This window comes from Pongo abelii, chromosome 2, assembly GCF_028885655.2.
Source record: "Pongo abelii isolate AG06213 chromosome 2, NHGRI_mPonAbe1-v2.0_pri, whole genome shotgun sequence".
NCBI lineage: Eukaryota > Metazoa > Chordata > Mammalia > Primates > Hominidae > Pongo > Pongo abelii.
In genome coordinates, this window is record NC_085928.1 from 97,109,388 (window position 1) to 97,123,770 (window position 14,383).

Genomic DNA, 14,383 nt, shown 5'->3' on the forward strand with positions numbered 1-14,383 from the left:
CGCCTGTACTTCCAGCTACTCGGGAGGCTGAGGCAGGAGAATGGCGTGAACCTGGGAGGTGGAGCTTGCAGTGAGCCAAGATCGCGCCACTGCACTCCAGCTTCGGCAATAGAGGGAGACTCCGTCTCAAAAAAAAAAAAAAAAAAAAAAGGATGTCAATAAAAATTTATCAAAGATAAGGAAACTAAGGCTATCAAAGGCAAGGTAGACATACTCACATTACATCCCAAAGGCCCAGGGGAAGAATGAAAATACCAACAACTACTGGAGATAACTGCAGCTTAAAATCTAAAAGATGTATTTTTATTCTAAAAATAATTTATGCCTCAACCTTAGAAACTGTTGTGGGTGTCGCTGTTGTTGTTTGAGACAGGGTCTCATTCTTTCTCCCAGGCTGGAGTGCAGTAACATGATCTCGGCTCACTGCAGCCTTGACCTCCCAAGCTCAAAAAATCCTCCCACCTCAGCCTCCCAGGTAGCTGGGACTACAGACATGTGCCACCATGTCTGGCTACTTTTTTTCTATTTTTTGTAGTGACAGGGTCTCACTATGCTGCTCAGGCTGGTTTCAAACACCTGGGCTCAAGCAACTGTCCTACCTCAGCCTCCCAAAGTGCTGGGATTACAGGTCAGGTGTGAGCCACTGCACATGGCCAGAAATTTTTTTTTCTTAAATCAACTTATTCCTTAGCTTCCTATTTTCAGAGGAGGAAGTTAAGTGAATATAGTATAAAGAAGGGGAAAAGACACAAAATCATTATGCCAGTAAGTCCCTATTTTCAGTCCTCTACTTCCCCAGGCCTCAGAGATTTAGATTTGACAGAATCTTTTTCAAACACTCCACTACAATTCCGTATAGTGCTATTTTAAGATGTAAAAAAGAAAGCATCAGGAAATCTTGTTTGGCTAGTGCCATTCTTAAGAAAAATCTGCCGCTTCTTTTTTTTTTTTTTTTCTTCTAAAAATGGGTAATTCCAATTCAAGGAGTTACATATTTATGTAAAAACTTGTAGCATAATTAAATTTAAAAGCTCTTCCTAGCACAAAGCAAGTTGAAACAGATTCCCTATTTTAAGCTGACAATATCAACTTCAACACTGGATAATTACTGTTTGTTTAAAGTTAGTAGCTTAAAAAAACAGAATCAATATGGTACCATTTCATCGAATCTATGATGGTATCTATTGTAAGATGCATCATTTTTATTTTTGTACTACTCAAACAAAACAATGCTGGCAATTAAGCTATGATTTAAGGTTTTCTTATGTCTTGAATTTTTTACCTTATATTTATGGAAACAGACCTTCACACAGAATTTTATCATATACAGCTCTCATGTAAACATAAGAAATATAAGCATCATAAATTTATTTCTAAAACTTCACAGAGTTCGAATCTTATGAACCACTTTTCTTTTTTGTTTTTTTTTTTTGTTTTTTTTTTTTTTTTTTTGAGTCAGAGTCTCACTATGTTGCCCAGGCTGGAGTGCAGTGGTGTGATCCTGGCTCACTGCATGCTCCGCCTCCTGGGTTCACGCCATTCTCCTGCCTCAGCCTCCCGTGTAGCTGGGACTACAGGTGCCAGCCACCACGCCCGGCTAATTTTTTGTATTTTTAGTAGAAACAGGGTTTCATCGTGTTAGCCAGGATGGTCTCGATCTCCTGACCTTGTGATCCGCCCGCCTCGGCCTCCCAAAGTGCTGGGATTACAGGCGTGGGCCACCGCGCCGGGCCCATGAACCACTTTTCAACTCAAGAGTCATCAATATCCATGTTTTCCTATACATTATCATTCTCTGTGCCATGAGGAGATAAGTATTTCTTAGAAGTACTCCATTTTCGTCCCTAATATTTTCTTCCAAGAAACTGATACTCATTCAGCAAGTTTTGATGATGTCATTTGCCATCTCACCAGACGTCAAAGGAAGGTTTTCGGACAACAATCGGGACTGATACTCCTTTCTCAAATGGTGGCAAAATTGATTTGTTAGTTGAATACTGAGAGACTACACTTGGCCAGTATGCTACTAGGAGAAACAACCAAGTATGTACATTTGCAGGCAATGTGAAATACATTACTACTGCTACCTGGCTGATAGCAATTGTTAATATACCATCAAATCTAAGAGGAATCCCAATCAGAGACATCAAAATGTTGGGAGGAAAGGCACATCTCATGATTAATTCTTATTATGCAAAAAAAAGAAGATCCCATTTGGGACTGGGGTTTGTCTTCACCGTTCTATCATAGATGAATCACTAAGATACATATCTGCACATAAAATCAATTAATTTTTTAAAGATCATTATCTGTTCTTAGTAATTAACAAGGTTTATTTTGATTTTGATTTTCAAAACAACATATAAATATGGACAAGGCATCTAGTATAAGCTTAAGATTTTCTGGCTCAATGGATGATCTTTTGCAGAATTGTCTGGTTTGGGCAAGGTAATTCCAAACATGCTTTTTCCCCCGCTAGGTTCCAGGCAATATTCTTAAAAGATGCTTGTTTGATCAGCTGGATTTTGGACTTGCAAATTCTCCCTAATTTAATACGTAGTTACTATAAATCAAAACTAAAAGAAGGGTAACTGTAATTCAGGATAGTCTTCCATCACTCCCAGGCTCTTTTTTTTTTTTTTTTTTTTAAGAGCCAAAGCCTCGTTCTGTTACCCAGGCTGGAGTGCAGTGGTGTGATTATAGCTCACTGCAGCCACAGACTCCTGGACTCAATCGATCCTGCCCTAGCCTCCTGAATAGCTGGGACTACAGGCTCATGCCACCACGCCCAGCTAATTTTATTTTTTGTAGAGATGAGGTCTTGCTATTTTGCCCAGGGTGGTCTTGAACCCCCACCCTCAAGTGTTTACAAGCATAAGCCACTGTGCCAGGCCAAGGCTCTAACTTTTTTAGATAGCAACTGGCAGGCCACTTTTGATTAGATCTAAATGATCTAAAAAAATTAAAAACTAATCAGACCAAAAACTTTTAGGGCCTGGTACAGTGGCTCACATCTGTAATCCCAGCACTAAGGCCAGGAGTTCAAGACTAGCCTGGCCAACATAGTGAAACCCTGTCTTTACAGAAAAAAAATTTTTTTTTTTTTTTTTTTTTGAGACGGAGTCTCGCACGGTTGCCCGGGCTGGAGTGCAACGGTGCAATTTCGGCTCACTGCAACCTCCGCCTCCCAGGTTCAAGTGATTCTCCTGCCTCAGCCTCCCAAGTAGCTGGGATTACAGACGCCCGCCACCACGCCCGGCTAATTTTTTGTATTTTTAGGAGAGACGGGGTTTCACTATGTTGGCCAGGTCGGTCTCAAACTCCTGACCTCGTGATCCGCCCGCCTCAGCCTCCCAAAGTGCTGAGATTATAGGCGTGAGCCATCACGCCCAGTCTTTTACAAAAAATTTTTTAAATTAGTTGGGCTACTCGGGGAGGCTGAGGAAGCAGAATCACTTGAACCCGGGAGGTGGAGGTTACAGTGAGCCAAGATCATGCCACTGCACTCTAGCCTGGGCGACAAGAGCGAAACTCCATCTCCAAAAAAAAAAAAATAAAATAAAATAAAATTAGCTGAACTTGGTGGCGTTTGCCCAGGAGTTTGAGGTTTCTGAGCTATGGCTGCACCACTGCAATCCAACCTACGTGACAGTGAGACTGTGTCTCAAAAAAAAAACAAAAAACTTACCATGAGCTTTAAAAGTCTTCATATTCTTTGCTGCTCTGCTTCTTGGACTCTATTCTAGATAAAATAGTTCAAACTGAGAAGAAAATTTATGCTCCAAAGCATTAATCTCAGCCCTATTTATAAAAGCAAAACTTTGGGAAAACTCTAAAAGTCCAGCAATGGGTTGTGAAATCAGTTAAGGAAATGTGTGGTCTTCAAATTTTTTTATTTGGAATGTAAAAACATATGAAGATACTTAAGTGATAATGTTAAGTTAAAAGCAGGATAAAGATCATTATGCACAATATAATCTCAATTCCATTAAAACATGTAGAAGAAAAAAAAACAGTAGAATAAAGAAAGCAAACTGTTAATAAGGTTTTGCGGGGTACCCAACAGGTAATTGTGTGTTATTCTTTTCTGGACCTTCCAATTTTTCTGAAGGAAGCAACTATTATTTTTTTTTAATCAGGGTCAAAAATAAAAACATGCCATTAAGGCACAACAGCTGAGGTTCAGAGAAGTTGAATGATTTGCCCTGAAGCAAAAGGTAGTAAGTGGCAGTGATGACTAAAAACCTCCTCAACCCTAGATCCAAGGCTTTGCATTCTGCCACAGGTTCGACCTAAGAATCACCTCCAAGTATCTACACTTCCTAAATCCCAGTTGTCCCAATTAATTTTCCCAAGCAAATTTTACCTAGTTCAAATTTATTGCCTTTCAACATTGAAGGGATATCAACGTGGCTACTTCATTAAAAATTAGCTGGCACAGGCCAGGCGCGGTGGCTCACACCTGTAATCCCAGCACTTTGAGAGGCGGATCACCTGAGCTCAGGAGTTCGAGACCAGCCTGGCCAACATGGCAAAACCGTCTCTACAAAAAATACAAAAACTAGGTGGGCGTGGTGGCACACGTCTGTAATCCCAGCTACTCAGGAGGCTGAGGCATGAGAATCACTTGAACCCGGGAGGCGGAGGTTGGTTGCAGTGAGCCAAGATTGCACCATTGCACTCCAGCCTGGGCAACAAGAGCAAAACCCCGTCTCCGGAAAAAAAAAAAAAAAAAAAAAGCTGGCACAGTGACACACGCCTGTAGTCCCAGCTGCTAGGGAGGCTGAGGCAGAAGGATCACTTCAGCATAGGTGTTCCAGGACATAGTGCACTACGATAGTGTCTGTGAACTGCCATTGCTTTCCAGACTGGGAAACATAGCAAGATCCCCATTTCAAAAAACGAACAAATATACTGTAAAACGGACACTAGTATGATGCATGCTTGTAAAGAAAAAAAAAACCACAATTCTTAAGTTGTAAACTAATCTGTGCAAAAACCTCAAGAAATTAGATGAGTCAAGAGTTTATCTCTGCCTCACAAGTCATTTCTAGGGCGGTGTGCAATCCATTCTGAGCCGTTTGTAGTCTTTATGGGCTATTAAAAAAAAAAAAAGCCAAGTAAGAGAAGAAAGGTAAGGCAACCTGTTGAATCTTACATAATAAAAAGTAAAATGACAAAGTACACCTGACTTTTCCACAACCAATTCCACAAACATTTTGCAAATCATCTGCAACAAATACAGTTTATAAATTTATATGGAGAAATCATCAAGAAAAAAATTGAACGGAGTATACTGGCAGTCAAGATAAACCAAATGTGAGTTTTTCTTTTTGTCACTATAGGCTGATAAGAGTACATTAGCAGCAGGCAACTGGCCTGTGAAGATAACTTTCAGAATAAAAAAGAACAAATCAATTCTACAATCAGAGCCCCATTTCAACTTGGCAATTAACATTGGCACAAAATCCATGGCAGAAGTGCCATCCAGGAAAAGGAGATCTAGCCCTCTTCTGCTTTTCTTCTTTGGGGGCCATGTTCAACTGTAAAGACACACGAAATGGTGCAACTGCATTTCTAAATCAGCAATAATTCAGAAATGTTTCATTCTAAATAGTGTCTAACCAGCAACACCGTCTTAAACCGTTTAAATTTTTGTGTAAAAAGGCTTAGAGATGAAGTTTTCCCTATGCAAGTTACAGCCCCTGCCAACATTTTAAAAAATATAGCTGATTTCATTCTTCAGTACTGAAAACATATTAAATGGTTACACTTTCCAAAACTGTCTTAAGCTAGAGCAACCACAGCATCATTCCGACGCACAGAACACAGGGCTTTTATTTTGATGAGTTTATTAAGGCCAAGTCTGCAGGGAGCAGCGCAGCGTTGAGGAGCGGCGAAGGCACCGTCCATCCCTCGCCGTGCACAGCTCGAGTGACAGCGACCACAGTCACGGCCGCGACACGGGCACACTCGGCGGGGAGAGCGGTCTTGGGCTCCGGCACCCGTCATGGGCTTTGCCGTTAGGTCTCCACACACAACCTTACAGCCTCTCCCCAAGAAAAACGATCCACTTCCTTCCCTAGCTTGCTGAGCCTCGGAAATCATTAAATAAGACTACCGGGGTTTCTCTCCCTTCTGAATTTTTTCTGAAGAGGTTCTCGGGGAGAAAATTCCAGGATCGAGATTTGGCACCTCACATCACCGCGATAAAAACGGCGCCTTTCGTCAAATAAAAAGGAGACCCGCGCGCGTACGTGACCGCCCGGCCCACGAGCACCAGCGGCTCGGTCTCCGCCTGCGGCCCATGGCCCAGCCGAGCAGGCCCACGCGGGCCTTGGGCGGCGGGCCCAGCCTCCACAACTCGGGGCGCGGCCTGCGACGGGCGTGACCTAGGGCGGCGGCGGCCCCCACCTGGGCCGGGGCGGGCACCTGCGGGAGCGGCGGAGGCGCCAGACCTGGGGTCGGCCCGCTGGACTCTCCCTCGTCGCCCACCAGCTCCCGCGCCTCACCTGCGGGCTGTCCTCCAGCGTCTCCTCGATGGGCAGCTTGTCGATCCCCGGCATCGTGGCGGAGGGAGGGCGGCGGCAGGAGACGCAGCGACCGCCTACAGCTCCCCGCGCCGGCCCGCCCGCCGCAGCTGACCCCGGCCCGCCTTCTCCGGCAGGCGCTGCCGCCGTCCCCGCCCGCACCGCCTTCTCCAGGCGCCGAGCGGCCGTGCGGGAAATCCCGCCCCCTCGGCCTCCCTGCCCCGCCTCCCGGCGCGTCCATTGGCTCTCGGGGACGCCCGTCTGCGCTGCGGCGGTGGTCGGGAGGTTCCCATGGGGCGCTAGGCTCTCCCGCGAGCGCGGGCGTCGGAAGCGGCGGAGGTGGCAGTGTCTGCCCTGGGATGGCCTTCCCTGCACGCGCGCGTTTGTACCTAAATCGCAGGGGACCGTCTCTTCCTCAGCTTGCCGGCGCGAGGAGTCGGAGCCTCGAGTTCGGGCCACACGGGGGAATTTGGGTCGGGTTGACTTTTCCCGCAACATATTTTGTCAGAGACCTTGGAGAAAGTCCTACTGTTGGCGCCTTTTAGTTTCCTCAGATGATAACCTTCCCAACTCCGCTCGAAGCATCCAGTCTTAATCCCCTCCAGCAGAATGGTGCTGACTAACTCAATGTGTGAGATCCACAGCTGTGTCAATAATAGGGCTTTCTGGCAAACTTGTGAACGTAGTCTCGAAATTGTTTTTCTGGACGCTTGAATATCAGTATATTCAGTTGAAAACATGTGATTTTGTTGCCAGTTTATCAGTTCCTACCTGGCCTCCCGAGGTCAGTCCTTCAGGACTGACGCTGCAACTCCAACTCCCATGTTTCTTTTAAATCACAAAGGAAAATATATTTTAAAAATCAGGATACACTGATTAATTATGTTAGTAACTAATTGGCATTTCTGTTTAATCAAAAAGTTTTGGAAGCTTTAAATAGTTTTAGCCTCTAATTTTACAATAAAGTGAAGCTCAAAGTTGGGAATTTGACCGGATGAGGGCTACAAGCCCATCCTTTCCTCCTCCCTCTTCATCTTTCCCAACCTGTGACCCTGGCTCGTTTATGTCTCTGTATAGTTGTAGGCTTTCGTCATTATACAGAGAAAATAACAAAGTAACTAGTGTCTTCTAAACATCTAGCCATTAATTCCACCAATCCATTCCATTTTCATTCAAGAAATAGCAGAGATGCTGAGTAAAGATTATTAGCTTCCTGGTTCCACAGATACATGGGAACAAATCCAGAATAGTAGTAGCACAAATCCAAATATAGTAACAAATAGAAGTTATATATTTTAAACGAAAATAGTAGATTTTCCCATGATCTCTTGAAGGAAAGATAAAATTATGTTTTTAAAGTTTTGTTGGGTAGACTTGCATTGTAGTTTTACGGAATTATTTTTAGTGTCACAATCTTTAAAAGTTTTCCCCTTAGATTGTTTATCAGCCAGTCTCTCTCTCTCGAAGAGTTCTTTAGTTTTTGAGGAAGTTGACTTGGAGGCAGTTCTTACAATGAGTTAAGGGTTCCCAGTTGTATTACAGTTTCTTTTTCCTTGATATCTCATTTCTACTCTGCCAACAAGAACACCATGCACCCCAGCTCTAAAGAAGGAAGACTTTCAAGGTAAGTGACCTTCCTGATTGAACTGAGTTAGATTTTAAATGAAGGAGAAGAAAGGTTGTGACAACTGTTAAGAATCAGGAGTAAGTGAGTCGTGTAAACAATGTATAAAAAAAAAAAAAAAAGGCCGGGCGCTGTGGCTCACGCCTGTAATCCCAGCAATTTGGGAGGCCGTGGCAGGTGGATCACCTGAGGTCAGGAGTTCAAGACCAGCTTGCCCAACATGGCGAAACCCAGTCTCTACTAAAATACAAAAATTAGCCGGGCGTGGTGGCGTGCCTGTAGTCCCAGCTACTCAGGCGGCTGAGGCAGGAGATTCAGTTGAAGCCGGGAGGCCCAGGTGCAGTGAGCCGAGATCATGCCACTGCACTCCGGCCTGGGCGACAGAGCGAGACTCCGTCTCAAAAAAAAAAAAAGAAAAGTATTTGTTACCGAATTAACTTGGCCAAACCAAATAATTCCGATGAAAAATTCGATTAGGTATCTGAATTATCTGGGTGTGGTATTGTCAAGTTAAATGGTTTCCTTCTTAGTATGTTATGTACATCTAAACTGTGTTTCTGTAAAGGACTCTGAAGAGGCCATTACATTATTGCAGAACGGCAAGGAATTCTTGCCGGCCTCAGCTGGTTAAAAAATAAGACAGGCTGGGCGCGGTGGGGCTCACGCCTGTAATCCCAGCACTTTGGGAGGCTGAGGCAGGCGGATCAAGAGGTCAAGAGATGGAGACCATCCTGGCCAACCTGGTGAAACCCCGTCTCTACCAAAAATACAAAAATTAGCTGGGCATGGTGGCACGCGCCTGTAGTTCCAGCTCTTTGGGAGGCTGAGGCAGGAGAATCGCTTGAACCCGGGAGGTGGAGGTTGCAGTGAGCCGAGACTGCACTCCAGCCTGGGCGACAGAGCGAGACTCCATCTCAAAAACAAAAAATAAATAAAAATGAAAAAATAAAACAAACAAAAACAGGTTCACATTCAATTGGATGGAGAGGTAGGTTTAGTCAAATCTAGTTTTAACCTATTTGTACTAGAATCCAGTTTTAACCTTCCATTTGGATTCTCTAGCTTTAGGCCACTGTATACCCGCTCATCCAAAAATATGGTTGTATTTCCTAAGTTAAAACATCTCCAAAGCTGCAAAATTCATAGTCCTTTTTGATAACCACTTTAAGTTCGATCAGCCTAAGTTTTGTGCAGTTAACCAAACTCAGTTCATTTTAAGCCAGTTTTCTTTTATACAGGAAATGAGGCTTGTTCAGAGAATGCCTTAGGGGTTACTGGAGACTCATGTGTGGGTAGTAGAGTAAAAACTTTGGGCAACTGGTTAATTTTATGGAAAGCAAGTCAGGATTAAACAACATCCACTAAAGATTTCTTTGAGATGTTTCACATATATACCTTGAGACATTTCACACCTATAATTTACAACAAAAGGACATACAGTCTTGTAAATAGAGTTGTTAATTATTAGTCTCCTAAAATTATGTTTGGTCTTATAATTAGGTTTTTACATGATACTCCTTGAAGCTCTGGTCTGTGATCTGTAATAGGAAAGAATCCAATAACCCAAGTGATGCTGGTGCTTTACTTTTAAAAATTATCCCTTTAGGTCAGTGGTTTCCAAACTTAATGCACACATAAAAATCATCTGGGAAGGTTGTTAGAATACAGATTCTTGAGCCCTGCTGGAAGATTTTGGTGTAATAGGTCAGAGTCAGGGCTGGGAATCTCTCCAGTTAAGTCTGAAGTGGGTAATCCACAAACCACATGAGGAAAAACTCTATCCAAAATGGAGAATGATCATTTCCCTTTCCTAAATCACTTTGTATTTAAAAACAGTTTTTAAAGAGTCAGGTGGGCACAGTAGCTCATGGTTGTAATCCTAGCACTTTGGGAGGTCAAGGTGGGAGGATTGCTTAAGCTCTGGAGTCTGAGACTAGCCTGGGCAACACAGAGACACCATCTGTACAAAAAATAAATTAAATTAAATTAAAATTTTAAAAAATAGGCCTGGTGCAGTGGCTTATGCCTGTAATCCCAGCACTTCGGGAGGCCGAGGCGGGTGGATCACCTGAGGTCAAGAGTTCAAGACCAGGCTGGGCAACATAGTGAAACCCCGTCTCTACAAAAATTAGCTGGATGTGGTGGCAGGTTCCTGTTATCCCAGCTACTCGGGAGGCTGAGGCAGGAGAATCGCTTGAACTTGGGAGGCGGAGGTTGCAGTGAGCCGAAATCACACCACCGCACTCCAACCTGGGTGACAAAGCGAGACTCAGTCTAAATTAAAAAAAAAAAAAAATTAACAAAAAATAAAGAGTCAAGCAAACATTTAGAAAAGAATCCTAGATTCCAGCTGAGGATGGCGAGAAGGACATGATTTCCAGGCTAACGAGCCTGGAAACCACCTACTCACAAATATTCTCTGAAAGACTCCATCAATCTAAAATTCTGGGAAATTCATACTCCTTTTAAAGAGTATAATGTATAATGCAAAAAATTCTGGCTGTTACCTGGTAAATCACTCCTTAGTAGGACTAACTTTAACAGATAATTCAATTATTTTCTTAATACCAGCTGAGATAAAGCAGATTCAGGAAATAGCAGATTTCAAGAAAATTGATAATTTGGGAACTTGAGTCGTTTAATCTATTTTAAAACATTAGAGCCAGTAGCAGAGTAGGGGGAAGCTTTGGACAATTGGAGGGTAGAACAAAAAGTTCTGAGGAATGGGTGACAAAAAGAGGTGGGAGGGCAGTAAGGACCATCTGGTTCTTCATTGTGCCACTGCAAACTAGCTTCTGCCTTTGACCTTGACCTTGATGTCACTTTTACTCATTGCCACAGCATCCTTAGAATGCGGGACAATTCTGCAGCTTCAACTTTCTTGACGGTAAAAAGAAAAAAAAAACTTCTAGGAAAATTGTATATGCTTTTGTTTATCTATGGTTGCCTTGATTCATTTTTAGAAGAACACGTTAATTAATTTGTTTGACCAGGCCAAGAACTTTAACACAAAATAGCATCATAGCCCTTCTGTGTGGAGGTAGATGAGAAGATGGTTATGAGCTCATGAGCTTGGGCTGTGATTTAAATTCTGGCTCCACTGTTTAGTAGCTCTGTGACTTAAGTAAGGTTATTTAACTTCTCTGTTTCTCCACTCTGTCATCTGAAAAATGGAGCTTAATACTAGAGAACTTATATTAATAGGGTTGTTAAGATGATTAATGAGCTTTTGGAGTAGCTCCTAGCACAATAAGCATTCAGTAAAAATTATCTTTTTCATTATCAACTATTAAATATTAAAATATTTTAATATGTTGAAGCTTTTTTGTCTCTATCATATTTTTTTAAAAACCAATATTTTTTAAATCAGAAGATTGGGCTCATTACCTTAGAGAATTCTGATGCTATTTTAAATAACATTAGTTACTCTTGCTAATGTTTTATCACTGATTTCAGGGCTTTTGAGGCCAAAACCAAAATTTCAAAATCAATAAATATGTTCTTTGAAATTCTGGAGGAAAAGTGTACCAAAACAATTACAAAATAGCCAAGATTATTGCCATTTTGAGGTTTTTAGGAGTTTTTGTTTTGTTTTGTTTTGTTTTTTGTTTTTTTGTTTGTTTGTTTGGCGGGTGGTGAGTGGGTAGAGGTGCCCCAAAGTTAAAAGATTTTCATGACACTTACCCCACATGGGAATTCTGGAAGGAACAGTCAAATCATTGGAGAAAAAATTGCTCATAGGCTGGGGGCAGTGGCTCACACCTGTAATCCCAAAATTTTGGGAGGCTGAGGCGGGAGGATCGCTTGAGCCCAGGAATTTGAGACTAACCTGGGCAACATAGTGAGACAGTGTCTCTACAAAAAATTTAAAAATTAGCCAGGTGTGGTGGCACATGCCTGTAGTCCCAGTTACTCGGGAGGCTGAGGTGGGAGGATTGCTTAAGCCCAGGAGGTCAAGACTGCAGTGAGCCATGATCTTGCCACTGTACTCCAGCCTGGTGATAGCGAGACCCTGTCTCAAAAAAAAAAGCTTTTAGAGAAATTAATATGTCCTGTGCCTGTTTAATCATTGAAAACATTTTAATATTTTCAGAGCCATAGAGGGCAGTGGAAAACAGAGTAGTAGAATTGATTATACCAGTACTATTTATCCAATGGCTAACACAAATAAGACTCTCAGGGATAATTCACACATGCTTCCAAGAACACTAGATGGCGCCAATTATTTAGGATTCAGACTACCTCAGGGAACAGCTGTCTTCATTCAACAAATATTTATTAAATAATGAACAAAACAAAAATATCTGTCATTGTGGAGCTACAGGTTAGTAGATATGGTGGGGAGAAAGACAATAAAAAATAAATATAGTAAGTAGTATTAGAAGTATAGCATGTTGGCCGGGAGCAGTGGCTCATGCCTGTAATCCCAGCACTTTGGGAGGCCGAGGCGAGTGGATCACGAGGTCAGGAGTTCGAGACCAGCCTTGCCAATATGGTGAAACCCCATCTCTACTAAAAATACAAAAATTAGCTGAGCATGGTGGCACGAGACTGTAGTCCCAGCTGCTCGGGAAGCTGAGGCAGGAGAATCGCTGGAACCCGGGAGGCAGAGTTTGCAGTGAGCCGAGATTGTGCCACTGCACTCCAGCCTGGGCAACAGAGCACGACTCCATCTCAAAATAAATAAATAGATATATAAGAAGTATAGCATATTAGAGCTACAAGGCTGTAGTGAGCTATGATTGCACCCCTGTACTCCAGCCTAGGCAAACCTTATCTTATATAGTAAAATAAAGAATAGTATGTTAGAATGTCATAAGTGCTATAGAAAATAGAGTAGGGAAGGCCAGGCACAGCAGCTCATGCTTGTAATCCCAGCACTTTGGGAGGCTGAGGTGGGAGGATGGCTTGAGCCCAGGAGTTCAAGACCAGCCTGAGCAACATGACAAGGACCCATCTTAACAAAAAAAAGTTTTAATTGGCTGGGTATGGTGGTGTGTACCTATAGTCCTAGCTACTTGGGAGGCTGAGGTGGGAGGATCGCTTGAGCTGGAGAGTTGGAGGCTGCATTGAGCCATGGAGTAGAGGCTGCACTCCAGCATGGGTGATAGAGCAAGGCCTTGTCTCAAAAAAAAACAAAAAAACAGAGTAGAGAAAACAGAGCCGGGGCAGCTGCAATTTTAAACAGGTTCTTCAGAATGGGCTTCATTGAGAAAGTAACATTTGAACAAAAACTTGGAGTGGCTGGAAAGAGCCATGGGGATATCTAGGGAGCAAACATTCCAGAAGGAGAGACCACCAGGGCAGAAGCCGTCACCCCTAATGTAAGAGTGGCCTGGCCTTGTTCAAGAATTGCGCAGAGCCCAAGATGACAGGAGAAGAGCAAGCCAGGGGAAAGCCTGAGGTATAAAGGAAGGGAGAGGAGGCCACGTCAGGCAAAGCCTTGTGCCCACTATGAGGACTTTGGCTCTTACCCTAATTTTGGGCAAAAACACCTTTAATAAAGGCAGCGATTTGAAACAAATGTTGGGGAAACTGAAGAATTGGTGATATACTATGTAATAACTTATGGGTGGCCAGGCGTGGTGGCTCGTGCCTGTAATCCCAGCACCTTGGGAGGCCAAGGTGGGTGGATCATTTGAGGTCAGGAGTTCAAGACTAGCCTGGCCAATATGATGAATCCCTGTCTCCACTAAAAATACAAAAATTAGATGGGCAGTGGTGGTGCGCGCCTGTAATCCCAGCTACCTGGGAGGCTGAGGCAGGAGAATCACTTGAGCCTGGGAGGCAGAGGTTGTGGTGAGCCAAGATCGCGCCGCTGCACTCCATCCTGGGCGACAGAGTGAGACTCTGTCTCAGAAAAAAATAAAAATAAAAAATAAATGGCAAATAAACTTTGTCTTAAGTAAACTCAATCATTTACAAGATCCTTTGATTTAAAGGGAAAAAGACTACATTAGTGATTTAGCTAAATCACATTCACTATAAACAGGACCAAAAGTAATGTCTTAAGACAATGCTTTAAAAAAGTCATAAAAAACGACTTCATGCTCTGCTACAGGGCTACAGTAACCAAAACAGCATGGTATTGGTACAAAAATAGGTACATAGACCAACGGAACAGAGTAGAGAGCGCAGAAATAAGGCTGCAGACCTGCAACCATCTGATCTTCAACAAAGCTGACAAAAACGAGCAATAGGGAAAGGACTCCCTGTTTAATAAATGGTG

At 43.0% G+C, this 14,383-nt stretch overlaps 2 protein-coding genes across 3 annotated transcripts in view; one reads left to right on the forward strand and one right to left on the reverse strand.

Moving 5' to 3' along the window:
- Positions 1-6,713, reverse strand: part of APPL1 (adaptor protein, phosphotyrosine interacting with PH domain and leucine zipper 1) — a 45,249-nt gene extending 38,536 nt beyond the window's left edge. Inside the window, exons 1-2 of one of the 2 annotated variants that reach the window (XM_024244980.3) lie at positions 6,513-6,627; positions 3,689-3,742 (exon numbers count right to left, since the gene is read on the reverse strand). In XM_024244980.3, coding sequence (XP_024100748.2) covers positions 3,689-3,691 — 3 coding nt within the window. In that variant the 5' untranslated portion in view covers positions 3,692-3,742; positions 6,513-6,627. Of the gene's footprint in view, positions 1-3,688; positions 3,743-6,512 lie in introns of both variants that reach the window. The other variant, XM_002813610.6, reaches the window with a different exon arrangement.
- A 90-nt stretch (positions 6,714-6,803) lies between these two features.
- HESX1 (HESX homeobox 1) overlaps positions 6,804-14,383 on the forward strand; it is a 29,697-nt gene continuing 22,117 nt past the window's right edge. Inside the window, exon 1 of the mRNA XM_024245078.3 lies at positions 6,804-8,154. The gene's annotated coding sequence lies outside the window, so the exon portion shown is untranslated. The remainder of the gene's footprint in view (positions 8,155-14,383) is intronic.